Source organism: Poeciliopsis prolifica, unplaced genomic scaffold (genome assembly GCF_027474105.1).
Source record: "Poeciliopsis prolifica strain line A6 unplaced genomic scaffold, Auburn_PproV2 SCAFFOLD002, whole genome shotgun sequence".
NCBI lineage: Eukaryota > Metazoa > Chordata > Actinopteri > Cyprinodontiformes > Poeciliidae > Poeciliopsis > Poeciliopsis prolifica.
This window is the reverse complement of record NW_026562377.1, coordinates 12235653-12263282: the sequence shown is the minus strand read 5'-3', so window position 1 is coordinate 12263282 and position 27630 is coordinate 12235653. Positions and strand designations below refer to the sequence as shown.

The 27630-nt window shown below is 37.7% G+C and overlaps 2 protein-coding genes across 3 annotated transcripts; one reads left to right on the top strand and one right to left on the bottom strand.

Annotated features, from left to right (window-relative positions):
* Positions 1–780: 780 nt before the first annotated feature.
* Positions 781–7294, bottom strand: LOC129375661 (serine/arginine-rich splicing factor 11-like). Of its 2 annotated transcripts, none has more exons than XM_055054902.1 (12): positions 6977–7294; positions 6054–6187; positions 3603–3712; positions 3437–3526; positions 3306–3352; positions 3090–3223; positions 2774–2855; positions 2576–2689; positions 2372–2461; positions 2217–2288; positions 1965–2142; positions 781–1804 (listed from the first exon to the last, which is right to left on the bottom strand). In XM_055054902.1, exons 1-12 carry the CDS (start codon positions 7096–7098, stop codon positions 1601–1603), a joined length of 1377 nt encoding a protein of 458 aa, XP_054910877.1. In that variant the 5' UTR covers positions 7099–7294; the 3' UTR covers positions 781–1600. The 2 variants fall into 2 exon arrangements, with proteins under 2 accessions (XP_054910877.1, XP_054910884.1); XM_055054909.1 differs by lacking the exon at positions 6977–7294 and adding an exon at positions 3987–4097 and having other exon boundaries at positions 6054–6968.
* Positions 7295–7643: 349 nt separating this feature from the next.
* On the top strand, positions 7644–27382 carry xxylt1 (xyloside xylosyltransferase 1). Its single transcript, XM_055044802.1, has 5 exons — positions 7644–7752; positions 8789–9409; positions 13049–13196; positions 18545–18677; positions 25270–27382. Exons 2-5 carry the CDS (start codon positions 8879–8881, stop codon positions 25664–25666), a joined length of 1209 nt encoding a protein of 402 aa, XP_054900777.1. The 5' UTR covers positions 7644–7752; positions 8789–8878; the 3' UTR covers positions 25667–27382.
* The last annotated feature ends 248 nt before the right edge of the window (positions 27383–27630 follow it).

Sequence of the window (27630 nt, the reverse complement as noted above, 5' to 3'; positions counted from 1 at the left end):
ACATACATGCTGCTGTTCTATTATTACAAACTTCAGGAAACTACATAAGTCAGTAAAAATATTTTTAATTATTTCATTTTTAATGATATGGTATTGTTGCTACAGGTAAGTTTTTCTTGTTTCTTTGGAAAATATGTACAATAGATGTACATATTTCCTGTAAATATATTTAAAAAATGTTAGATTTTACATGAAGTGTATTTGAATAATTGTTTCTTTGCACTTATTAATCCTTCAGATCATCAAATGCATTTTTGATATCAAAAATATCATGCATAAATACAAAAAAAAAATATTCAGATGATTTTATTTAAGGAAAAAATATTAAACTGGCCTTATGGCACATTTCAACAAAGAACAAACAAAACAAAAGAAACAAGAGTGGCAACATAGAGAATAAAAAGTTATAATTCAGACTAAAATGGATCAATATTTCAGTTATTAGTTAAAGGCAATTCTAAATTTGTTTTGAGCCTTGATTTAAAACAACCCAACTGTGTCAGTAGCAGTTTTCTAGGAGTTTATTCCAGATTAAAGAAGCATCATGCCTGAATGCTGCATTCTGAGATCTTCATTATTTCTATACTGTGTGTCCAGATGTTAAGGTAGGACCATTATTAACCTATAAACATCTGTATGACTTGGTGCAGAACAAAAATGAGCAAGCAACATTAAGTGCAGGTCAGTAGTTTTCTGATGGCAGGTTGGATTTAAGCTGAGCACACCTGACCCCTCTTGTAATAACAGACGTCTGCATGGATCAGTTATTCAGCAACACAATTATTTAGACAGTGCTTTTATTTAAAACCCAGTTTTCATTGTTCCATGGCATTCCTTTGTACAGTAAAGTTTTGCCAGTGTGTTTGTGCCTCTTGACCTGATTCAACATGTATATTTAACAGACATTTCATCCTGACTTCAGCTGCTGCAAACCCAAATTCTTTTCTGAGAATTTATATCAACTGTACAGCAGAAATCCCAACATAGAACATACTACAAAGTAGAAACAGTGGACAATATGCTGCAGCAAAAGCTAAATTGTGTTAGTCAGCTACAGTAATTCAAAAGTACACTTTCAGAAACAACATAATAGATTCATTTTAACTGCAAAAATGTTTTTAGATTATTAAATCAATTATTACTGCTCTGCCTCAAGTGGAGTTGAAGCCACTTTGTTTTGTAATTGTTAAACAATGTTTTGGAGCCAGTTTACACACATCTATATTTCTGGTTAACAGCTTCATGACAGTGCATTAAAGTTCATCTTAACTTTGCCACAGTTTAAAGAAACATGGTGCTGGTTGATAAATGACAACAAGGAAAAGATTTTTAAGTCAAGACAAGTGAGGTGGGGAAAAAAAATCCTACTGAAAATGTTCAATGTTCAGTTTCCGGGAAAAACTACACAGCATTAAAAACATGATCTCCAAACAAATGGCATAAATCATAGTTTAAAAGCCACATTTCATCAGATCTAGGCCCTCTGTCCAAAGATTTTGCTGTTATGGTAAAAACCTGCTAACAGTGATCAGGCACAGATATAATGAGGCCCAGATTAGGAATATCAAAAGAATTCAGTAGATGGTGGCACAGAAAGTTCTTAGTCGCTCATCTCCATGTCCTCCTGATGGCGATCGTCTCCATTTAGTTTGGACCTTTTGGACGATTGACGCTCATCTCGCTCCACGTCCTCCTGATCTTTGGGAGATGACACAGAATCCGATTCGCTCCTCCTCTCGTCTTCCTCCTCCCCTACTTTGTCGCTGTCGTAGCCTTGCTCCTCTTCATCGTAATCCCGTGTAACCTGAAACACCAGCGTCCCGTCACTCAACAAACCTGGGAGGTTTTGTTTGCATATGGAAGCACAGAGGAAGCTAAGTAGCTCCAGCATCTACAGAACAACTTTCAGTCTAGGATATTTTAACATCAGGGCTACATGTGAGAATTCATTTCTGGTCACGTACTTTTACGTCTCCTTTCTCGCTGTCGGATTTGCGGTCCCGGTCTCGTTCCTTGTCTTTGTTTTTCTTTTTCTTGCTGGTGGACCGTTCTCGTTCGTCTCTGGTGTGGTTCCGCTCTTCCCTCCTTTCCCTGTCGCGGTTCTTCTCGCGGTCCTTGTCCTTCTTCTTTTCCTTCTTGTGGCTGTAAAAGTAACACATCCAGCCTGTCAGTCGGCTCGTTGCGATTAGTTATACAGAAAAGACATGAAAACTCACCGGCCGGAGGACGGAGACGGGGAAGGTCGTTTCCTTGGGGACCGGGAAGCAGTGCGACTTCGCCTGCGCCTCCTAAAAGCCGAGCGGGATTGGACTATAGATGAACCACGCAAGATGATGCATGTCTTTCCTCTTAGCAAGACACAGCAACTCACCGACTGATGCTGCGAGACCTCCTGGCACTGCTGTAGCTTTTAGGAGGCGTCTTGGATTTTTTCTTGGATTTTTCTTCTTTTCTCTTGTCCCTGTTAAACACATAAATCATCTAAAAGTGATTCAGTGCTAGCAGACATGGGTTTTGTCATGACAACAGCAGTATCCCAGACATGTGGTCAGTAAGATTTCAGAGAGCTGTGGACCTGGATCTGCTGCGACGGCTTCTGTCCCGAGAGCGAGTTCTCCTCCTCCTCGGACTCTTGGATCGCCGCCGACTCCTTGAATGGGAACTTCGCCTAGATCTGCTGTCTGAACGTCTGTGTAAAATATACATGGGTATTTATTTTAAGTCATTCGAAAATGTCAGTGAAAAGCTCATTTCACTTGATTGTTTTCTTTACCTGTGTTTTGACCGGGACCTCGAGCGTTTGCGGCGTGACCTTGAAGGAGATCGGGAATGTTTGCGCTTGTCATCTTTCTTACCTGCAGGCATTGAGAAGACGAAATAAGTTGAGCAGTACAAATCTAAAACCTAAATAACTGAATATTTTTTACCATTAGGTATTAACCGTAATCACTAAAAGAACAAAATAAACCCCTAAAGTATTCTCAGTGTCTATGTAATCTATGAGTTTCCTTCTTTTGAATTTCAAGCAAATTCATTTCTAATGAGCTACAGCATGGTTTATAAGTTAGAGCACTAAAATTTGAACTCACTTCCAGGTTCGATGGCAGCAGAAATCAGAGACTGGGCCTCTCGGACTCTCTTCATCGCCTCTTCGATCTCCTTGTTGGAGGAATCTGGCTTCAGACCCGGGGCCAGGTTTAATCCGGCTGCCAGCGGGTTCAGTCTGCAAAAACCATTCTTTACACTTAAAAAACATATCTATGACAACAGTAACACTGCGAATTTAGAAAATAGTAGTTTCTTACTTTGGGTCAATAGACTGCATAAGCTTGAGGAAGTCTGCAGAAAAAGCCTGAGAAAGACATGAAAGAGATGATACTTTAGTAAAAGAATTAAATTTTTCCATGTTGGGACTGCAGCTGCAGCAGATTCTTACTTGGGGACTCATGTTGGGCCCCGCAATTCCCATAGCAGCGATTTGGTCCATGCTGGGAGCCCCAAGACCTCCGAACGGGCTTGCTCCTAGCTGCAGTGTCGAACATTCACACACTTAACACCAGTTTTAATAAAAATAATAGTGCAAAGGTGAGATGAAGACTGACCGAGGCCAGAGGATTGGGTGTTGGAAGAAGACCTCCTCCTGGCATCATTCCTGCTACAGCGTTGGCTGGAGCCAGAAGTGACATCGCTTTAGATTCGTCAGGAATGACTCCTGAAGGGAAAAATGAAAAGATCTCAGTTCATACTCGGAGGGGGAAAAACGTCAGCAACACTAAGACAAGACTTTCAGACAAGCCACCTCTGTTTAACTACATTGTAGTTAAAAACATGGAAAATAAAAATCTGCTTTTTGCCTTGTCTGTAAATCTTGATACTTGACTTTTTTTTGTTTTTTGTGAAAGTGTAATTGTGGGATTAGTAGCTATGAGATTAAAAAAAAATAATCACAATACACACTGTGATCAACACTGCCAAGATTTTATCACCTGCACTTGTTTTTTAAGTCATGAACCAAACGTTAGCAAGCACAGCCAGTTGTCCCGCGGGATGTGCTCTCAAATTTCATTATGAACAAGCGACTCGCGCCGGCTGCTTCGCTATAAAGCACACAAAAACATTGAGATACAAAACAAAAAACAAAAAAAAAAAAACAAAGTTCATGATTTAGATGTGGAGACAAAGATACATTTCAACATCACTTCCCATAATTTCTTTTAAAAATACTCAGTTGTTTTATCTTTACTTGTCTCTTTCTGGCATTAGCATTAAAAAATAAACATGGCAACCACATTTCTGTAATGCTACATTAAAACCAAAAGTACGTTGTGCAAAATGCTACACAAACATCATATGTGCTAAACAGTCAAGTTTTAATGCCAGCAATAATGAGAAAATGACATGAAAGATTATGTCCAAAGCTGAAGAGAACCGAACAGTAAAATCAAAGAGAAAATCTTATCAGATGATCATCCATGGCTGTGTAATCTGGAAACAGGCTAATTTCAATAATAAAATATTTCCTTTTTTTAAAAAACAAAAAAACAAAAGAGAGAGAGAGAGAAGGAGAGAGAGAGAGAAAGGGAGGGAGGCAGGGAGAGACATCTGATTTCACACTCATTCACACAGACAGACACTTGAGAAACGGGGTAAGGCTGCGGAGGACAAAACTGTTGGTGGCATTTTCAGCAGGGCCTGGAATATAGGGCTGGCTGAACCAGGAAAAACAACTGTAAAACACAACAACAAAAGAAACACCACTGTTAAACGTTAGAGTGACTCAACTCCATCAGAGCTATATGTCTGGAGAGGGACAGTTTCCAAAAGGCATTTTAAAAGCTACATCAAGCAAAGCTTCAAGACTAAGAACGCCATTTTATTACCAAAGGCAGCACATATGGATATAACAAATATGAATATCAGAGTTACTTTAGCATCTCCACATGGCTGGACTATAACTAGAGATTTCACAGCATGCACACCTGACTGGTCCACTTGATCTTGCTGGGTGATGTCCTGTATATCTTTGTTCTAAATGTGACTGATTTAACATCTTGAAGCAACAACAGATCTAGAGCCAGTGTTTATCATTTTCTATAAATGTTGCTTTGCAGAGAAATTTAACGTCAAATAAATTGTGAAAGTTCATCCAACAACAATTTGTATATCTAACTAGTTTCCTGAGACCAATTAAGTGCTTTTTTAGGTTAAGGCAAGTTGTTGGACCTAATTAAATGTTTTTTTTGTGTGTGTGTGTTTTTAGCTATATAACTCATAGCCATATTTTCTTCACCTTAAGTATCTAACCTGAAAGTTTATGTTAAAATTGTACAAATTAAATGGTAAAATATGTCAAATTTAATAAATCTTACTTTTTCTATGTGAATACTTCAAAAATATCTGCATAAAATAAAACATAGATAAATCTACCTGTCAGTTAAACAATTTTGTTTGAGCTGCATCATCTCTAGATTTATAAGTGTGGCGCAGTCAACAGTGCTTATGATCTACAGTAGATGACTCCTTGAATAAAATATTCTTGATGGTGAAGAATATTTTATTCTACCCAGTTTATCCCTCACTTCTGCATGCCTACTTAGCATAACTCATTATCTGCAAAACAAGGACATTCACTTGAGAAATAACTGCACAGTTATCTTTTAAGAAAGGATGCCTTGAACAGAAAAAAAAAAATCAAGTTAATATTTTACTGCAGGGCAAAAAACCGGAGGGGCTTGTGAATCTGGTGCCTTTATTTATTTTTTTCTAACCGCCTGACGGCAGCAGAGGACCGCTTTCAGTCTGCATGGATGGGGCTGTCTGCAAATGACTTGTCCACTATGAAAACCACAACACAAATAACAGAGAGAGAAGTTTATAGCTGATTGTAAGACAGAGACACAAATGTACATTTCCCTTAAAAAAACTTGAAAAATATATTTTTAAAAAGCTAGTAATGGTTCAGGTTCAGCTAATTTTACCCAGTATACCTTAAACCTGTGATATACAGACAGAGATAGGAATGTGAATGACAAAGGGACAGATCGGACACCCACCTTCAGCAAAAGGAACCACGATCAAGGCCCTGTCCACGAAGACGGTGTTCGTCAGATGCTGGGACACTCCGACAGACTCAGGCTCATTGAATTTTACAAAACAGACACGGGAAGTCACAGGCAAGGGAGAGTCACTGGAAGAAAATACAGACGTGTTGTGCAAAGAATACAAAAATCAGAGAATCAACAAGCCCTTTTCCTCCTTGCTGCCGGGAAAACTGGTTGATAACGGATTTCTGCAAAGTAATCCAGTTTTATTATTTCCATTACATTTATCTAACTGTGACCTTTAGGAAAGAATATCTGTTTAATCACTAATGCATTTTATTTGTTCACCTCTCCGAAGGGGATTTATACACTTTTGTATGTAGAGCTGCTGCAGGTAGCTGTCACAGCTCAAAACATTGACTATTATTATACATAAATATCTAGATATTTAGTCAACGCAATTTGATTTTTTCTTCATTCTGTTTTTTTAAAAAGCAAAAGTATTTATTCTGAAACTTTTGATAATAGGAAAAGCACCAGTTGCTTTACTTTTACAAATCAATAACCCCCTCTCCCCCCCAAAAAAGCAAAAAACCTCTCGGAAGGTTTTATTTAATTATTACAAATAGTTGGGTAAAAAAACAACAACAACACTGCATTATATAATAATTTACTACTACAGCAGTAACAGCAAAAACAGTTATTTGTTTAGTTGGCCTCATAATTAGTCTGAAGAGAATTTGAAATTCAAATATGTGTTATTGGGGGGAAAAACAACAACAGCAAAACCATTGAGGATTTCCATGGATGAACTGACGGGGTGGCGGTAAAATATTAGCATTAGCATACAGCTAGGCCTCTGGTGAGCCCAAAGGCCTCAGCTGCCAGAGACAAGCTAACGCAGACTAAGCAGGGCTTTATTTCCCAATACTCACTCAGGTGGAAACAGCTTGAGCTCCTCTATGGTTCCGAGAAACCCAAACAGAATCCTCATTTGCTCGGACGTTGTGCTCGGGGAGACATTTGTCACCTGGATAACGTGAGTGCCGGAGCTCATTTTCACACGCGCTAATTAAGCTAGCCAGCCCTATGCTAGTGCCCTAAAGTTAAAATTAAGCAAATATTAAAGATTAGAGTTTAAAAAGCAACAGGCTTCTATGAAACCCGAGCATGTCTTCCGTAGGTATAAAAATGGGGATGCTTTCAGCGGACAGAGCAATCGTGCTACTGACGAGACTAGCGATGCCCTGGTGCTGCTTTCAGGGACAGTTAGTCACGCTCCCGGTGATGGATGGATGGATGGATGGATTTTGGAAGAAACTTGACATAAAATCTATAGTGGATGTACTACTTCTTCTGGTGTTGAGAGTGAGAAATATTCATTGAAAGTACCTTTTAACTTATATACAGTTAATAAGGAGTATCTTCCTCATTGTTAGTGTGCTTAAAACTATCGAAGACTGGCGGCCTGTAAAGGGGTTAGTGCAGTCTTGCCCACCGGTTTACACGATTTTAGAGGAAAAGATCTCATAATTCGGTTCGAACCTGAAGGAAGCACGACTGAAGTGGGCGTGGCTAAACTTGTGTCACAGGATCAGGTTCGGTTGTTAGCAGGCGGCTTTTGATGCAGACGTTTAGACATGTGCTTAGTTTAAAATACCCGAAAACGAGCGACCTATGAAAATATCGGGATGTGTTGAGAGCCACAGAGGTATGAAAGGATTTAAATTAGTTTCAACAAGTGAAACTTTCTACCAACATATGCAAAATAAATCTTTGCGACATTCATCTTGGAGCAAATCCTGTCGCTTGCTAACGTAGCAGCACCCTTATTACTTGTTAACAAGTTACTCTTGTGTACATTAATGTATTACATTTGATTGCATATCAGTTAGTAATAGAGACGTTTCTGTCCAGAGATGGAACTAATGGCCGTGCTATGCTCTAACAAGCTGTTGAGGTGAAGACAACAGCATTAAACAGCCATTTACTTTCTGTACCTGCATGTACAAATTGAATTAATCCTTTTTGCATGATGAGTTTTGAATGGTGATAGTTGAGATTGTCTCAGTGAAGCCTTGCTTCATGCTGCTGCTTTTGTGGCAATGTATTTTTGTTGCTTCTGAGCTTTATATCTTGTTTGCTTTATAAAGACTAAACTGTCAACGGTAGAAAGAACAGAATGCTGAGAAAAAAGATTTTAAAAAAAAGTAAAGGGGACATGCAAGTAACCTCCTTTTAGATAATTTCCAATGTGTTCATACAAGTAATAATTAAATAATGAAAAAATAAACATGCAAAATCAAAGCATCATCCCATACAGAAATACTGATAGGGATTAAAACAACCCAACCATTCATAGCTGTCTGCTTGTTTTATGTTCAAAATGGTACATGCACTTAAAACGATCAAGAAAGACAGCAATAAGAAATAAGTTCTTTGAAAAGACTTGATTGCATAAAGCACAAATATAACAGATTAAATGTTTTGAAATAATATATTCGATACAATTTTATTGTTGTGGTATATATTTATTTCATTATTTTGTTTAAGATTTTTGAGAACATATTAAATCTAGGTGGTCTTATGGAATATTAAGTGTTTTTTTTTATCTACCTGGTAAATTTTATATAAAAATGTAAAAAAAAAAATTGAAAAAGGAATAAAACATCCAACACCTCTAATAATATACTTTACAATCTGTAAGCTTATATATTTTTTGTCTAAAACTAGATTTTTCTTTCCAGGACCCACTTGGAAATTTGCGATGACCATCAAGCGCAAAATGATGACTCCCTTCTCACCTAAACCTCGCTTCACATGACTAACATGTGAATATGGGCTTCCTAGTGCTGGTAGTAAGAATCATGGGAAGGATCAGCACCTTCAGATCCTATCAGTTTGTACTTCTACTGGCTGCAACGCTTGCTGTAATTGCTTTTTACTACTTTGGCTCTGAGAGGCACAGCTTCTCCAGTACCACAAAGAGAATTAGACAGACCCAGGCCAACACCAACAGAAATGATGCCGACCTAACTGTGGACACCAGGATTTCACACCTTCCTGCATCAGAACAGCAAAGAGGGGAAGAGCTAAATGTAGGAGAGGAAAGTGACATTTTTAGGTCCAGAAAAGGGAGCTCCGAAGCTGGCGGCCAGCGCTACCATTCTCTCATGATGTTTACTAAGGTGGACAGGAGCAGAAGCCTGCAAGATAAATTCAGGGTGGCCATGTTGTCCATGGTGAAGCTTGCACATTTCCAAGAAGAAGAAGTATTGGTGCTTCATTTTGTCAGTGATCAGGCAAGCCAAGAGCTGGGCCAGAGGATGCTGCAGGAATTTCTGCAGGATGCACCATTTAAATATGAGGTGAGTGTTACCTGTAGTCACCTTTGAGGAAATTTAAAGTTTTATTTTATAATAAATATTTTAATTTTAGACAAAATTCCTTTTAATGTAAAATCAAGTCACCTGAATTTGGCACTCTCTGTTCAAATACTAAGCTTTGAAGATCTTTCAAAAATATTTATACATGCATTTTTGGGGGATTGCAGCAGAAACCTACACAAAGTGCCTTACTGTGAAACAAATTGGTACCTAATTTTTTTTCACACCTTTAAAAACAAAACAATCTGAGATATGGTGTGCGTTTCTATTTAGTCCCTCTGTTTCCAGACTGTAGCTCCAAAGAGCCATATCTCTTTGGAGATATGGCTCTTGTTAGCTTTTCCACTTACATGCAACTATTTCTACCCATTGTTCTGTTCAGAAAAGTTTAAGATTGAATGGTAATTGACCATTTTCAATTCCCAAGTCATATGGTTTTAATTACATTTATGTCATATCACTAATACTTGATTAATGGTTCATTTAAGTTGTATGTTTAAAGCTGTTGTCCTGCTTGAAGGTGAGCAGGACCCTGCCTCAACTCTGTTGCTGCATCTAACATGATTTGCATTTACCCCCCGCCCCCCAAAAAAGTATGCTGGTCCTTCGACTTCACAGTATGAACCAGTTTCAATTTTTCTATCACATAAAATCACTGAATTCAATTCACTTGGTCAGATGACTTGAGAAAGTGGTAGCGACATTATTACTGAATGGATTGAGTTGGCAACTTATCTTAGACGGCCCTGAAAATGGTTCAGTTTAGATAACGCTGGAAAATATGACCGATACGACACTCAAATCCCCAAGACTCCATCAGCTGGAGGTGCAGCTTAAAGTTGGGACACTTGGCGGCAGTGTTTGCCAGCTTAAATAGCACACCACCAGTGAATAGGCTGTAGCTTGTTTGTATTGTTCTTGCCAGAGGAGCATTATGTTTCTAGCTTGTTTTGTAAAATGTCCTGACCAGTTTGTCCTTCTTTGTCTGCTTTTCACAGCTCGCCTTCTTAAACCGATGAAGTTTCTTTCATAAGAGCTTGTGTCTGTTGTTTTTTATTACAAGGAACATTTCATCAGGTAAAATGTGCATTTCCAGGCATTACCTGAAGATGATTCAATCACTTCTTTGGATGGCTCAGGTTTTATTGGTTTAGCTTATCATCTTTGCAGTTTATGCCCTGAGTGATATTTTGCCTTCTTGACCGTTTTGTAACATGTCCAAAGATGGAATGTAAAATGCTTTTCCCACTGTAGGTGGAAGCTTTTAAACACTGCTTTCACAGTACTACCTCTGCTGAGGTTCCTATCAAACTGTCCTGATGATGAACTGAAATGGAAACTACAGAGCACCAGTCCACAGCTGTGGGTGTATCTGCAACAACAGCTGTTGCCCTCACACCTACACATACTCTGGCTATCTAAAGGATATTAAACAGAGCTCCAACCAAGTCTGGAAAAGTTTGAAATTTGATTGAAGTGTTTTTCAGGTGTGGATAAGTACAGAAAAAATATGTTTCCAGACTTTTTAGTTACTGTATCTATTTTCGAGGTACTGGTCCTGTTTTTCCATTCATAAGGAAACATCATAAATAGTTGGATATTATGTTCATAAAGTTTTTAAACTATGGGACCTATACCAGATCAGCAGGTAACTAAAAGGTTAATTCTAAAGCTTTAACTTCAATTCATATTATATTCATACTTGTAAAAACTGCAAACATCAAGCACAAATTCAATTTTGACACATTTTCTACAACACCTTCAGTTATTCTGTTTATGTTTATATCTTGTTTGTTATCGTCTGTTTTTTTTTTTGTTTGTTTAGTTCCTGCCTGTTTCTTGTTTGAAATACGGTTGATGGTGGAAAAATTGAGAGAATATGAGGAGAGGAGATGGAACTTGCCTTGTAAACACTCACTTCAAAATAAAAGCAGGAATGTAAATATCTTTGAGTCCTCAAAGATTGATATCTTGTATTTCTTTTTCTTTTTTTTTTTTCTCCTTGGTTCAACACACCTGGATCACATGATGGCTTGTTAGCAGGCCTCTGCTGGACACTGACATGCTGAAGACCTGGTGACAATCACCAAAGACAACTAAAATTAAGACAACTAATTCAGGACACCAACCTCTGAGGTCTCACTTTGGACATAAATCTTAGTGAAGCTAATTGTGCTAAACATTTTCAGAGTTAGCCAAATGCTAAAGCGCCAAGCAAAACATTAGCTCCAGAAGTGTGCTAAAGTCCTTGTTCTTTGGGTTTTGATGCTTTTTTTCCCCTCTCTTATAGAGAAGCTAAAAGCTGTTAATGACAGAGTCAGTCTTTTATCATTTAAAAGACTCATTTATATCTGTTTGTTTTCCACCCAAACACACACACAGTCAGACAGACACACACATGGATGACGCCTGGACTAAGCCTACAGGCTGCCTCTGCTGTTGTTCTGGTATCATTCCAAACCTTTTAAAAATGGTCCTTTTTTGTGTTTTGAACCTTGAAACATTGCTTCATCTATTTTGATGTGTATGTATGCACAATCATACAAACACTCAGCTCTGCTAGGGTTAAAATGAGACAGGGAGGCCCAAGGAGGTGATTAGATGAGCATCCCTGTCGGCTCATCTTGAGTTTGACTCCTTTTTATTATTTAGCATTAAGAAATACAAAGATAACACAGTGGCTAGATAATATATCTTCAGTCCCATTACTTCCCAACATCCAAATATTCAGGGAGCTACTTGACATTTGCGGCGACAGCCTGTAGAGTCAGACAGGCCTGTAGCTGTGCTCATTACTGCTGCATGTTCTTCATAGAATATCCTGGAGCTTTTTGAAACCTGTTATTGCTAATGACGGAGCAGTAATGAAGCACAGTCGTTTTTAAACTTAAATCCTGCTGACTGCGACTCTTAAAATTTGTTTGGCAATCACATAGTTTTTCTTAAAGAAATGCGGTGCTGCTCAGACCAGAACTTACCCAAGCATCCCTTCAAAAAGCACCACAAAGAATAAAGGTGACAGCTGAGAAGAGAAAATCTTTTTTAAATCATCGGTGTCCAGTTCTGAACTTTTATAAAGGCTGCAAGGGTTTGGTTTAGTTTTTGTTGAATATTTGGTGACACGGTGTTACAGTTGGTGTTTATTCCAATATGGTTCAATTTACATGTTTAAATATGATTGGGACTACATATCTTAAGACGTTGAAGTTAATAGATAAATTATATAAAACATTTACCCAAATTCCTCTTTGGGTAAAATTATTTTGCATATAAGGAAGCGTATTTTATGTAAAGCCTAATTGTTGGTACCATCCAGCAACACAGACATTAATGTCTTGCACACATAATGCTGTTTTTGTTTTCTCCTTAAATAGTTAATACTTTTGGAATACACAATTAAAAAGACTCTCCAGCCAGTCTTGACAAACATAATGAAATAATAAAATGGTATCTTGTCATTAACTTATTTGTTTTAGTGCAATTGTCCCATTTCTCAGTGGATCATTTAACCCACTTCCTGAATTAAATTCAAAGGGATAAGGACAGAAATGCTGTTTGTCTACTTGTGTATCTTATCTTCCTACAGTAAATTGTTAATGATATTTTCATATTTCTGCCCAGATCATCTTCCATGATGTGGTGGAACTCACACAGAAGCTCTTCCCCATCGTGGAGGCCATGCAGAAACATTTCAGTGCAGGATCTGGAGCGTACTACAGCGAATCTATCTTCTTCCTGTCTGTAGCCATGCATCACATCATGCCTGAGAGTAAGACGAGCAATATTCTCATCACTTTTATATCAGTGAAATTTAGCTCAGAACAATTCCACCCTACTATGTTGTGTAGTAATTCTCTCCCAGAGTGCTTTGCATTGAGTCACATGCTGACTTATCTAACTTAGGCAGTGCACAGCTGGATAAAGCAGCATGGGCAGGTATCTAAGAGACACGTGGTGAGCTGCAGAGGCCCTGTAGAGCAAGGAAGGAAGGATGTGCTCTGTCGCTGCTGCCCACTTTAGAGCCCCCTGGGCTGGCGCAGGCAGTGATCTGTCCTCTGTTGTGCACTGTTTTGGCTCACTTCAGTAGGCGTGCAGCATGGGGCATCACTGCAAAGATGAACCAGACTATTAGGCTTTGAGGTTTTGGTCGATAGCATTCAGAGGCACACATGTGAAAGCTGTTGGGTAGAACAACAACAACCCAACTCGGGGCACAACAAACCATGATGTAATTTTTAAATTCAGTGCGAAAAAGATGACAATATTCATACCTTCAGGTAGAAGGCTTCAAGAAATGCAAAAAAAACCAATAAACAGCTTAACATGTCATTTTAAGATTGCTGCTAAAGATAACTGCAATCTTTAACAGCTTTTAAAGATTCGATAAGACTCCAGCAATGCTCAACATACTGAGAAACATTAAGAAAATTCAGAGGAAGATTTTTATTTATTATTTTAAAAGTAGATTTAATATAGTGTAAATATGCTTATCTTGAGTAGCTGACTACTCTGGCATTAAGGTGGTCATTATTTTCATAAGATAGACATTCTTTTGAAGAAGTGCAATTACCAAAATTCAAAAATATGTGAAAGTTTCTCAATAAAAATATTTAATATCGGGTCCTATTTTTCTCCATTAGTAGAGCTAAAAAAAATTTCGCTCTGGAGCAGGTGTTGAGGCTTTGTCAAATTAGATTTCAAATTACTTCTTCCTCCCGCCCCCAAAATAATAAAGCTTCTTCTGTCAGTGTTCAAATCACTGACAGTCTCCTGGCTCCGCAGATGGTCTTCTTTAATTTTTCACCCATCTCACCATAATGAGCTCTTCTTATCTGTATTGTGAAGTTGTGAAAGAACAGAGTTGTAAGCTGTGGAGCTCAGAGTGGTTCAGGCTGTCCTTTGACACCATGTTTAAGGAGGTTTCACTGCCACATGTGACAAAGAGTTCGAGTGGTGTTGTGTGATTGGTCCCTCACGTTTTGCCCTGAAATGATTATTGATTATCCACATGCTCCGCCAGTGTGCTGCTGTGAGAGTGTGCGTGTTTTCCACATTTCTATTTAAAGAATGCTTTTACCAGAAAGGGCATAATGTGTTGTGTGTCTCAGGAGAAACAGGTGGGTGGGTGTCACGTACGAATGTTCTGTGTTATTTTCTCCGCAGCCTTTCTTTGACTTGTTTTTTTATAATGTCTTGTCATTCGGCGAGTCACGCAGCAAACGGGGAACATTGTTTGCGATTAATGACAGAGTGCGTTCAAAAGTGATGTGCACAAATTACAGCTGTTAGAGGAGGCTCCAACTTTTATTTCTCTCTCCGTCTCCAGGACAGAAATGTCATTTATCAAAGAAGACATTTGCAGGCTCAAATTTAGCTGAGCTTTGTCTTGTTTTTACTGAACAGCCTGTTTTATTGGAATTGATTAATTGTTTTTGACCAAAAAACATATTTAACATTTAATAAACAGGCACATAAATTATATAACTTTTCGGAGGGAAGTGAGGCTTGATTTTAAGTGGAGAAAATCAGATAAAGTTGAGTTTTTTGTCAGATGCTCTTTTAAGTTAAACAAGTAAAACTGTTTGCTTTAGTGGAAATTTGTTGTACTTAATTGTGTCCCTTTTAGAGTGCTTAACATGCAGGGACTTGATGCAGTCCCTGCATGTTAAGCATGTTAAATATAGTCTCCTGCAGCAGGAGACTATATTTTCCAGTCTATTAATGTACGACTACTAACTCACCTCTACTAGAACTCTGGCTATACAATTAAATTTATCTTGCATTGCCTCAAGTGAGGCAGATTTGCTCTTGACTTCAAAAGTCAGAAAATGGCTAAAATAAAACAGCTGTGATGGATGTGGGATATAGATTAAAATATTTCATAATATAGTATTAATGGGAATGAAGAGAAAAGGAAAGACTGAAATACATGAATGCAAAAAAATCACAAAAACAGATTCTGCTCAGAAAATAAAATTAAAATTGTTCACTACAACAGACACCTTCATTAGTGCAGCTGTGCATTTACTGATGCACTCATGGAACCAACGGGGGACACAATAGTTGCAGCAGTAATAATAAGCATATCTGTCAATATGCTAATCAGCTTCAGAAAATCATCTCTAAACCATGACACTTCTACCTCCTTACTGGGATATAAAGGGTTTTATGTCGGACCAATGACTCGATACAAAATAATGTCAAGGTCAGGATAGGGATGGATGATTGAGACTGGATGGCAAGAGGTGATTAATAGGATATTTTTTTCCAGAAACGCTGGAAAAAAATAAAGCTGCAAAGGGTTTTTACATTTCACCTAATCCTTTCTAATCGAACCAATGATCACTTTTCAGTGTGTTTTTGCAATTAGTGAAGGAGAAACAAAGCATATGGACGTTTTACAAAAGGATTTTAAACATATGGTTTGGATAGCAAATGCACTAAGTGCAGATTTCAAAGTGTTCATGCTGTGACGTGTGCTTGTGAATCTTGGTGTTTACACCAAGCAGTTTTGAAACAGCAAACACACCTGCAATTGGATGCTCTTGAGCTTAATGAAGCTGAAAATAAACAATAAACAAGCTGTTTTTCAGTGCTGGTGAAGGCAGAGAACAATGTGCCTCACAAATTGACCCTAAGTGCTCACATCAAGAAGAGTTTAAGGGCTTAATAAGGTTGACCTACTTCCTGAAAAATGTGCTGTTAGATAACACTGTCGCTGTTGTTGTAAAGCCCTGGTCTGAGTTGAAGTTTAATGAAACAGAAGTGAGGGATCTGAAAGCTTTATTCCTCCTTTAGGGTCTGAGTAAGACTTTCTTCATACCAGTAGTTCGTATTTTTGCAAATACGTTCATGCAGGCCTCATTTCAGACCATGTTTTTAATGTTCCTCAACTAACTTTTATGATCAATGTGATTATATATAATTTAAATGTCTAATCCATTTACTATTGGTAATATTTTAGAACGCTTTGAAAAATTATTCATGTCCCTTTAAACTTTTTTCTTTTTTTTGCACAACATACTCAGATTTTATAAAATTGTAATCAAATTTTATATGATCAACCAATACCGTCCGTCCTCCCACCATCCCATACGAGCTCTCCCATCTCTGCTGACAAAAAGCAGCCCCACATAATGATGCTGCCACCACCATGTTTCACCAGAAGGAGGATGTATGAGGATTCCTTTAAACATGGCTTTTTCCATGTTGTTTAGAAACTTTAATTTCGGTGTAGTCCCGCTAGCTGCTTGTCCATGCTGTGTTGTTGAATCTCTGCATCTCCTCCAGTGTATCCATGGCATCTTGGGTTTTTATTTGATGAATGTTTTCCTTGCCTCAGCTCAGGAATCAAGCTATAATTGATTTGCAATTGTGCCAAACACCTTCTATTATCGGGTGATAGATTAAACAGTGCTTCATGACATGACCAATGTTTGAGATATTGTTTTGTTTTAAACTTCTCCACAACTTTCTCAGCCAGTCTGCTGTGTTCTTTGGTCTCCATGATCTATCATCACTAGTGAAGTTTCCTCTGGGAAAAACACATACAGTTTGCAATTAAGACTGAATAACCTTCATAAGATGAGTCCATTTACCATTTATCTGTAAACGATATAATTTTCACTTCACCAGTTTAAATTATGTAAAAAAGAAGAAGAAAATCCTATTAATCACCTCTTGCCATCCAGTCTCAATCATCCATCCCTATCCTGACCTTGACATTATTTTGTATCGAGTCATTGGTCCGACATAAAACCCTTTATATCCCAGTATTGTAACAACCAAAGTCCCCCTTCCTGTTAAACTTCCAGCAGTTAAGCCCCGTTAGTGCAAACAAACAGCACTGACCACGGAGAGATTATGCTCCCATGTTTCCATAGTGAATAAAGGCATTGTCGTTGGCAGCCTCCTCGTTTGGAGAGCACATAAAAACAGGCCACTGTCACATTGCTGACATTGTCATATTCCCCTCATACGTGAACAGAAACCAGTCTAAACTTGACTAACGTGCAGTTGCATGGGAATATTTTGTTTTGCATTTTAAAGTTGTTGTTTTTTCATCTAGCTTTGTTCATTTTGATTGCTAACAAACTAAATATTAACCTACTTGAAATGAACAGAAATGCTATATATATTTCAAGTTTGGCTCAGCAAAAGTTTTGTGGCATTTCAGTATTACTGTTACAAAAATATATTTTAAAAAAATGCAGAACAAAAACAACTGCCATGAACATCCCTTTATGCAAGACTCTGTTTTGGGGAATGCTAGCAATGCACATCAGTCTGATTACACCATTCTCATATGATAACATGGTGGTAACAGCATCATTCGGTGTAGAGGGTTTTTTTGTGCAGGGAGAAAGAAGCTGGGAATTGATTGAAAGTTACGTGATGTTGCAAAGGTTGCAACCAGTGGCTTCATCTCACACAGGAATTTGAGGAAAACAGTGGCAACCTTTATTAAAAGGTTTTAAAAAATAAATAATTTGGTTTAAAAAATGATGGGTTTGCTAACAGGTGCTGACAGATGTTTTGTAGTTTAGTTGCAGATGCTTTAAGACGCCCAGCTTTTAAACCAGCACATCCATATTTTTAGCCTCAAACTACAAGCCATCATTTCTCATTTCTGACAGTGTCTCTAGGTTCTTGTTGTGCCCACTGTGCACCAGTTATGCCTATTTCCTCTGCTTTCATCACCATAGCTACCAGCAAAATATAGGAAGCAGAAACAATGAACAGATGATGGTCTCAATATCCTGGTTACAGTTGTTAGGATGTTGTTCTTTAAGCAGCAAAATACATTTCTAGGCCGGTCTTCTGCTCCGGGCTCACGGCTGTGCTGTGATTTCATTCCTGGAACAAAATATCTGGTGCATTTCTGATGCGCTTTTTTTGAGTCACTTAAAAAGTTGCAAAAATGTAACTTTTTCCTTTTTAAAAAGCAATCTTCATCTTTCATTGAGTGTGGTTAATTCTGCAACTGATTCAAGTAAGATAGACTGTTATGATTGATGCATCAAGCTGTTAGGCAATCATTTCTGGAGATGTTTAGACTTTTGTTTTTTTTAATTGTTTGGTCTTTTAGTCATCAGGAATTATGTTGTTCTCCCTTAGGTCTGACACGAATAGTGCAACTCGACCTCGACCTAAAATACAAGACCAACATCAGGGACCTTTTCCAGGAATTTGACAAATTTCCTCCAGGAGCAGTCATAGGAATCACCAGAGAGATGCAGCCAGTCTACAGGTAAACACACTCATCTCGAGCAAAACTGGTCAGTCGAAAAATTAAATCATGCTCAGAAAAACGTATTTCCACATAGAATATCTATGTTACTTTTTTGCTCTTTTACCCATTATCTTCTTGGTGACACTTTTAGTTAAAGAAATGGTGCTTCTAATGTTCACGGGATGAATATATACCAGTAAATCTAACTGCCTTTGTGTGTGCATGCAGTCATAAACAAGGGGCACCAACTTTCAATCTCTTTGTTCCTAAGCTGATTTTTTTCCATCCCTCTCCAAGATAGCAAATCAAACCCTCCTGGTCTGTTAACTGCCTCACTGTTTCCACCCGGTTGCAACATCAAAACAGGACGTCACTGTGTGCGTGCTGGGAGGGTTAAAAGTACATGATGCAGGATCAGGTGGCATATTTTGTGCAGCAGCTGCTTACAGGGACAAACAGAGGCAGGTGGTTTTCTCTGGGGTCTTTTGGACCATGGATGAATGAACCTGTGACTGTCTGGTTCGAGTACGACTGGCCTGCTGTCAGCTTTTTATTGTTTCTGTTTACCAGTTTTTGATTTCATTCAATGTCATTCAAACAATATTGCATCCACATTTTGATTAACGTCGCAGCCGCCACATTCAGTAGCAGTTACTATCACGTCTTATAAAGTACTTGCAGCTTTCATCATTAAATGTGTTGTTTTTTGGGGGGGGTTATTAGAACTGACCTGCATGAGTAATTACAGTGCATGTTTTTTGGTTCCTGGCTGCTGTAGAAGCTGAACTGCAGTTTTCCTGCCAGGCTCCAGTTGGCTCCTGCCTCTCCAAACAGATCTCTATTTCTGCTCTGCCACTGTGTTGGCTGGGGGCTTTGCCAACCCTGAGAAAGCCCCTCTAATGTTGTTCTTGTGAGGCCGGACACACTTAAATTGAGTCGGCCAGCATCATAGCAGAGTGCTGGGCCTCTTGGCTTACACCGCTCCGCTGGTTCAAAACTTCCACACTGGGTCTCGGAAATGATTGAAAAGTCACTTTATTTCTCTAGTTTTATTCACTTTGATTTATTTTTTCCAAGAGTTCTGTTGTTCCTATTGATTGTCATTGCTTAAAATTACAGTTTTCAAAATATTTCAAGATGCAAACTCCCTTCAAATAAGAAATTTCAAATACAGAAATATAGAAATATACTTTATTGGGTGAGATTCCTTGTACACCAATTACTGCATGATTAAGGTGAACAGCTCGTGGCTCTGCTGAGGTCGCCTGTGGTTACTTTAATGATGGCCTTCAGCTCATCTTCCTCTTCTCAATACTCCATCAATTCTACTTGAAGGTTTAGGTTAGAGACCAATGAAGCTCAGTGTTTTGAAATTTATCTCCTCTTATTATCTCTGGAAAATAAGAGTTTTTCATCTCCTAAAAGTGCCTGATTCATGTGGACTCACAGCCTAAACGGCAAAAATATTTCCGAAATATTAGGTTCTACACAGAAACCTAAAATCGTTTCTGCGTTGACACGGTCTTACATTAATTTAATACATTTACAAGAAAAAATATATGTATTTTCTGTGATTTAAAAGTTGTTAATTAATAAAGAGACAATATTTCATAATTGAAGGCATAAATTCATGGCAATTTCTTTACACAAATTTTACTTTTGAAATTTTTATGATAATTTTGGTTTGTTTTCTGACTTTACCATGTCATTCAATACCACAGTTCTGTTTACAGTTGAATTGAAGAGCTGAGATAAATTTGATTTTTAGTGATATATTAAACCGAGAAGATGTACATTTAAATGTAGAGCAAATTATTTTTTTTTTATTATTGGGATGTTTCCTGACAATCAATTCATTCTTCCTTTACATCTTAGATAAAATTTTAAAATCTGTCTTTTTTTGGTATTTATGCCCTAAAAGCCGTGGAAAATATTACTTGCCACCCAGAAAACAGTGACACCTTGCGCAACCATGACAAATGAAAGTAACCATTGCAATGCTTTAAATGGATTTGCTACTTATTAACATTATTAGTCAGAAGGCTTTAAAATATTGTAATTGTAAAAGGCTGCTTTTAGTGAAGTGCAGCTTGTGTCCTTCCTATTGTAGTGTTCTCCTTTGTAGACAGAGGGGACTCTCAACTCCCACTCTGTTTTTGTGTGAACGGAGGGAACATCATGCAGAACAACACATCCTCCCACCAGCCACATTCACGGCACATCCTGCCACTGAAAAGTTCATGTTTATTTTGTTATTTATTTATTTTTTTTTACAAAATACCTCTCACTTTTCTGCAGTCAAGTGATTTTTTTTTCTAACCACAGAGGATGAGACCCATTTTCTTGAATGTCCCATTGCACAAGAACACAAACACACTCTTTATTTCTGCAAGAAGATCCCATTAAGATGCAGAATTATTCCAGTGTTTTGGGCTTTTCATTGAGCAGGAAGGGAAATGCTCTTTCTATGCTTTTTGTGATGAGTTCCCACTGTGTCAGGTTCTCGATATCAAATTTGTTTTTGTGAAATCAAGAAAGTGTAACCAGTAGGGCACACTGATATTAATAGTTAATTATGTCATGTCCATTTCACCCACTATCTCTAATGTGTATTCTATTTTACAACATCCTCCCCAAATAAATACACCTCTGGTTCCAAATGTGTAACAAGCCTGGAAATAAATGACGCTTAAAACTGCGTAACAAGCTAAAAAAAGTTGCACACATTTATTCAGTACAAAGAAATAATCCAACTCTAAGAAAAGTTATAGTCTAAATGTGTCACAGAGAAAAAGAAAATTCTGAGCTGCTATAAATAATGGGAAGGATGAAAGAAGAGGCCATGTAAGGGAGGTGTGGGTTGATTTTTATGTCAAAATATGACTAAAATAACAAATTTGCTATACATTCAGGGCAGTAATAATAAGTAATACTAATAATAAACTTGAAAACTAACTTTAGTTAAAGATTAAGGTGATGACAAAAAGATCTTCCAGCTTTGGGAGTATTTTCATTGCACCCAAATTGTTTAATTATTATTATTATTTTGTATTTCATTTCATTGATTTGATCTAATATCCAGATCTATATTGCTGTTTTTTTTCCGTAAGAGGAAAAATTACCATAATTAATAGAAATAAAAGCTGAAAGGCATCAGTCTTGACTATAATTAATGTGTTTCTTGTAGTGAATTGAGTTTCTGAAGTACATTAACTTTTTCTATAATATTGAACAATTGTAGCTTACTGAATACATGTCAACATCCTATTTACACATCATTACAAGGCATGAAAACAACTTATACTATTTAATATTTTCATGCTTTAATGGTTTTTTTTTCCCCAACAGATTGGGGATTTTTTATTATTGTGCAGCCAATGCACCTTACCCAAGCAATCCATTTGTTTTACCAGCTGAACATGCAGCCTGATGTCTGCCTGTGGGTTTTATAGCGCCATCAGAGAGAGCAAGCTGCTTGTTGTCCCGAGTGAATGAAGGACACATTAGGAGGAAATAGCAGCGCAGAGTGTCCTTGTCCCCCGCTAATGCTTTCCACTTTTTCACAAGTCAGAGAAACTTCACTGGGAAGATTGGCAGCAAAAACTGATTAGAGGATGAAGGTGTGAATTGACTGCAATCTAAGCTGGAGCTCTGTGAAGTCTTACTGGCGTACTGGGGGTACTGGTACAAACTACGGAAAATAAAAACTGTCCTTATGTCGGAGAGCAATTATGTGCTCCGTATCACTCAGTTAAACATGTAATGTTCTACAAAACTACAGTGACTGTTGTTTTTTTCTCCTGATAAAACAATTCACAGAGGAACACATTGGCTAAAGTTACTCATACACAGCCTTTGCAGTCTGACATTTCCCCTTTTTCTGCAACCATTTCACCAAGATAGTAGAATCCATGTCTTGAGATGAAAAATAAAAAAAACCCTGAAATTACATAAGTTAGATTTACCAAAACAAGAATATTTTGCAGCTTTTTAGACAAATTTAGCACATCGACTATCTGAGACTGATCATAGCAGCATTAGCTAATCTTAAAAAACAAAATTCATCTTTTTTTAATTAAAACGCTACTGGAGGAAACACATTTTGGAAAACGAGGAGAAGATAAAGTAAAAATGTTTGTAGAATGTAGAAGAAGTGTTTTAAAACAAACTTCAGAATGATATTAATGGAAAGTTGAGTGGAAGGACATTGTGTAGCAGAAAAATGTACACAACAAGAGAAATGTGTAAAATATATTGTCTTAGTTTTATTTATTCTATAAATATTTATGTATATTCACTTGTTGAACAATAAGCTAATTTTCTGTGTCACATATTTTATAAAACTTAGCCACTTTCACACATAAATAAAGCTGACCATTTTCTCATTCTCAATGCCAACTGTTGCAGTATAGTCATCCGTGGCTGCGGAGCCGCTATGTTTGTTTCACATGAACTCTTGAAAACATTTGTGCAGTTTGCTACATAAAAGCAATGTTCCTTTCGCTGTGCTCATCTAATAACCATTGTCTGTTGTTTATTTTAGCCGTCTTCACACGGATGTCATTCCCCTTTGCTCCACACAGTAAACTCCAGTTATTAAAAGAGCCTCATGGGACAGTGTGTGTAAATGTTTCTTGCTGACCTCACTCACCCAGTATGTGTTTTGGGGCACGTACACTCATCTTCATCATCAAAAATAAATATTTATTAATTTATTTGTGGAATATGTGTATATATTCCACAAAGCCTCAGATACCAACAAATTACACATAACTAACGGAACAAGCAACAGGAGCTGAATGTAGATCAGTAATAATATCAAAGCATGATTTGGCGAATCTGCAGCTCACACTAAATATGATTGTGTTTCACAGACAGGATACATTGTACGATCCAAAACTTCTCAAAAATCCTTGGATGTGTATATAGTTCTGAAACAGGCAGCGTGAAGGTTAAGAGTGTTTCTCGTTGCTGTTATAAAAGTAAAATGTTCTTGAGCTCAATTCATATTTTATTTACTGTTGAGGTCTTCATGTTCATAAGCCAGCATGCAAGGTTACTTTCCCATTCGTCGATCAATACAAATGGAACATTTCAACAATAAATGTTTTTAACGGTGCGGCCAAGAGCTCTCTATTCTCTGAATCTGAACCATTCACAGAGAAAAGATTTTGAATCACAGATATGCAATTTATTTTTTTCCCCCCTCAGACTCTCCGAAAGCATAGATGCAAAAATATGAAGGTCTGTGTTATTTCGATTGATAGGATAAATAGTATATGCTATTCACGTTTGTTGATATATTTTAGAAAAAGTTTTGTTTTACAGAAACACTTAAAATATTCTCAACATGTTTTCTTTGCAGTCTGTAATTACAGTATTTTGCAATGTCAACAGTAAAAAGTCAAACCAAAATAACTTTTCTATGTTGACTTTATTTGAGGCAGCATTTTCACATTCCACCAGAAAATGTTTTTTTAGCCCTTCTTCTCTTTTTTGGGAAAGACCAGAACTTCAGAAACACTTTGAACACAAATATTAGTGTAGGCAGGCTGCTCTATCTGCTGATGCACAGCTTTCTGCACCCTGTGTGTTGTTTATACTCTGCTACATTAAATGTGTGTGTGAGCTACAGAGAACAAGATTTAGACAATAATTAAAGGCTTCATTTTGCTCATCAGTGTTAAAGCTTAGAAAATAAGAGATTTTTAGCATTTCTGTGATTGTGGTCTTTGACGATGGATTGTACAGCGACAGGACTCATTTTTAAAGCACACTGAATATTTTTTTCTTTCCTTCCTTTTTTTTTTCTTTTACTGTGTTGGATTAAATGATTCTGTAAAGCACATAGGATTCCAGAGCTTAGCCAACACTGATAATTGAACCAGCTCCTAAGTGGTTCTGTAAAAGAACTGGATTCCTTTTCCATAATCTGTAATCATTACGTTCTGATTACTGACTTCTCCAGTTAACGATGTAAGGATGGTTGTGTATAAAGACAATTCAACTACAGCGGATGCTAGCAAACATTTCATAATCCTAATCAGATTTTTTATTGGTTGTTTGTTCTTCTCCATGAATTCACCTCTAGCTGCTGATCAAAGTGGCTTTACCTCTGACCTTGCTTCAAGTTGGAGTTTGGAAAGATCCAGTTGTTTGGAAACATAACTTGCTGTGATGGTAACAAAAAACTGTCTGCTGAACCAGTTTGGTGGAAAAGAGACAGTGGATTATTAAATTTAAATCAAGTTATTGTTATAACAAATTGCAGATATATATTTAGCTGACTTCATGCAGAAATTTTAACCTACCGATACAATGAAGTTGGGTCTAGTTTAAAAGAGATTAATTACCGTGACAAGTGGGGTCATTCATATGATCATAGATACATGCACGACTGAGACCACATGTGTGTTTGTGTATAAGGGGAAGGTTTCGGTGGAGACACTGAAGTTTTGCTGGTGCAAGAAGGGGTCTGTCTGTAAAAAAGGTTGGACACACAAGAATGCCAAGGAAGAGTACCAGATCTGCCAAATGATCCCATAAATTAGACTGCCGTATGACTTTGAGTTTTGCCAACTAATCGACAACCTAACACTTCCTTCCTTAGACACACCTTCTGGCTGTATCGTAAAGAGAACCCCAAGACCAGGGTAGGAGAACCTCCTCCTGAGGGCCTTCCAGGCTTCAACAGCGGTGTGATGCTGTTGGACCTGAGCGCCATGAGGGCTTCGACTCTCTACAACCAGCTACTGAAACCCAGTAATGTGGCCAAACTAGCAGAGCAGTATCGCTTCAAAGGCCACCTGGGGGACCAGGACTTCTTCACAATGATCGGCATGGAGCATCCTGAACTCTTTTACTCTCTGGCCTGCGGCTGGAACCGACAGTTGTGCACCTGGTGGAGGGACCACGGCTACGGAGATGTGTTCCAGTTGTATTACAGTTGTGAAGGGCCCATTTATATCTACCATGGGAATTGTAATTCCCCTATTCCAGATGATTGAACTGAAAAAGACATTCATTGCGTAGCAGAGGGAAATATTTTTTCTGCTAATGTGGGATGTAGGACTTGTTTTCCAGAGACAATGGCTTTCCTTACCAGTCATGGATGGAGCCTGCCTCTCTGCTGGCCAAGAGGATATGAAAGGCTGATACCAAATGACTGATTTTACTGCTTTATTTTATGGTCAACCTAAAGTCTAAAGCTTCTGTCTTTGACAACAGCAGAGCAGAGGAGGCATGCTTTTGCATTGATGGGGATTGACTCATGCAGAGCCTAATGCCATGATAATACATTACATTCCCATTCCAGCTAAAACTGGTGGTCACTGGAGTTAGAGAGAACTGTGGAACCATATTTGCCATTATAATCTCCATATATATACTTTTTTTTTTTTTTTTTTTTTTTTGTCAAGGGCGTTTTTAAAGCACAAAAACATTATGAATTTTACCCCAAATGGCGACTGGGAATGCAGGACAGCACCAATGAAGCCAAAGCATCAAAAGGTTACAACAGTGTGAAAGAAAGCAAGCATCAATAAGCTGATGTTGTTCATGCGCCTGTTTCCCTCTCCATTCTCAATGGCTGTATTTTTTTCCACTGTGGCTTTGCAGAAAGAAGGTCATCCAACTTTCTGCCGCAGTGCAAAAACATGCATATTCGGTTCATTAGCCTTTAGCTTTAACATTGTTCATATATAGCTATCTTTCCTCTGTTTCTCATTAATGTCATATGTTGGACTGGCAACCTGTTGATGGTGCACACTGACCCTGAAGGCATACACCAGTTCCCCCTGTGACCCTGTGAGGATAAATATAGCCTGAAATATAGACGGATGGATAATTTAACATGAATTCAGCTGACTAGATGATACATTAAAACCCCCTAGCCTTCATGAGGACACTGTTGTCCTCAAGGATGTATGGACTTACATGTTTAAATGTTTAAAGGCTTAAAATTGTTCTCTCTGTGTACTTAATCCAGGATATTTCATTCCCATATTGACAAACCTAAGATTTACCCATTTAGTTTAGTTATTTATATATATATATTTTTATATGTGTTGTTTCATTATTTGTTGGAACCTCCTGATGAGACCTGTCTATGATTTTAGCAGGTTCAGTGTTAATATTTGTACTCAAATGGCCAAAATGTTATAAAAACGGCAACACCACAAAGTTAAGTCGAGAAAAGAGACAATTTGCAAAGAAAAAAACGTGTTTGAAGCCTGATCAATATGGAGCCGAACCAGAAGAAAGAAGAGCTTTCAGTACTTACTGGGCTGCTGGAGGACAAGAAGAAGTCAAAATGCTGTAAAGGTTTTGTTTTATTGAATTAATTTAAGAAATAAAACCCAAAAACACAGAGCCTCAGTACTTATTGAAAAGTCACGTTTAGATTTGTTCTGATTTTTTTGTTTTACAATGTCACAGATCATAGGTGAGTCACTGCACAGAGCTGCTTTCTGTGATATTTTCCCAATTTTGTTTTTAAGCACTGGTGATCTTTAAATAACGGCAGAAGTTTTGTCCTCATTCAAATGAACAGATTCACGGATGTAACCATGAATACCGCCTGACAAATGATTCATTACTGATCTGTCTTTTTATCAATTGTGTAATTTAAATGAATGTTGTATTTAAAGCCATATGAATTATCAATAACATATATTGATTTTGGAGCGTTTACATTAATAAATACAGATTTTCTATTCAGATTATGACGACTCATGTTTTATTTTTGCTTCATTCGGGCAAAACTTTAACTCAGTTTCTCCAAGTTTCTCCTGTATTTTCTTTTCCAACGACCTGAGTGCTAATTTTGTGTTTTCATGTCTCACTTCAGTTCTGTGTTTGCAGCTAATGGACTTCAGAGCCCTGTGGAAGAAGAACATCCTTGATTTCAGGTGGACCTTCTTGTAGGAATTAACATGCAGGTGATATGGGCTCCAAACTGAAAGAAGGTTGA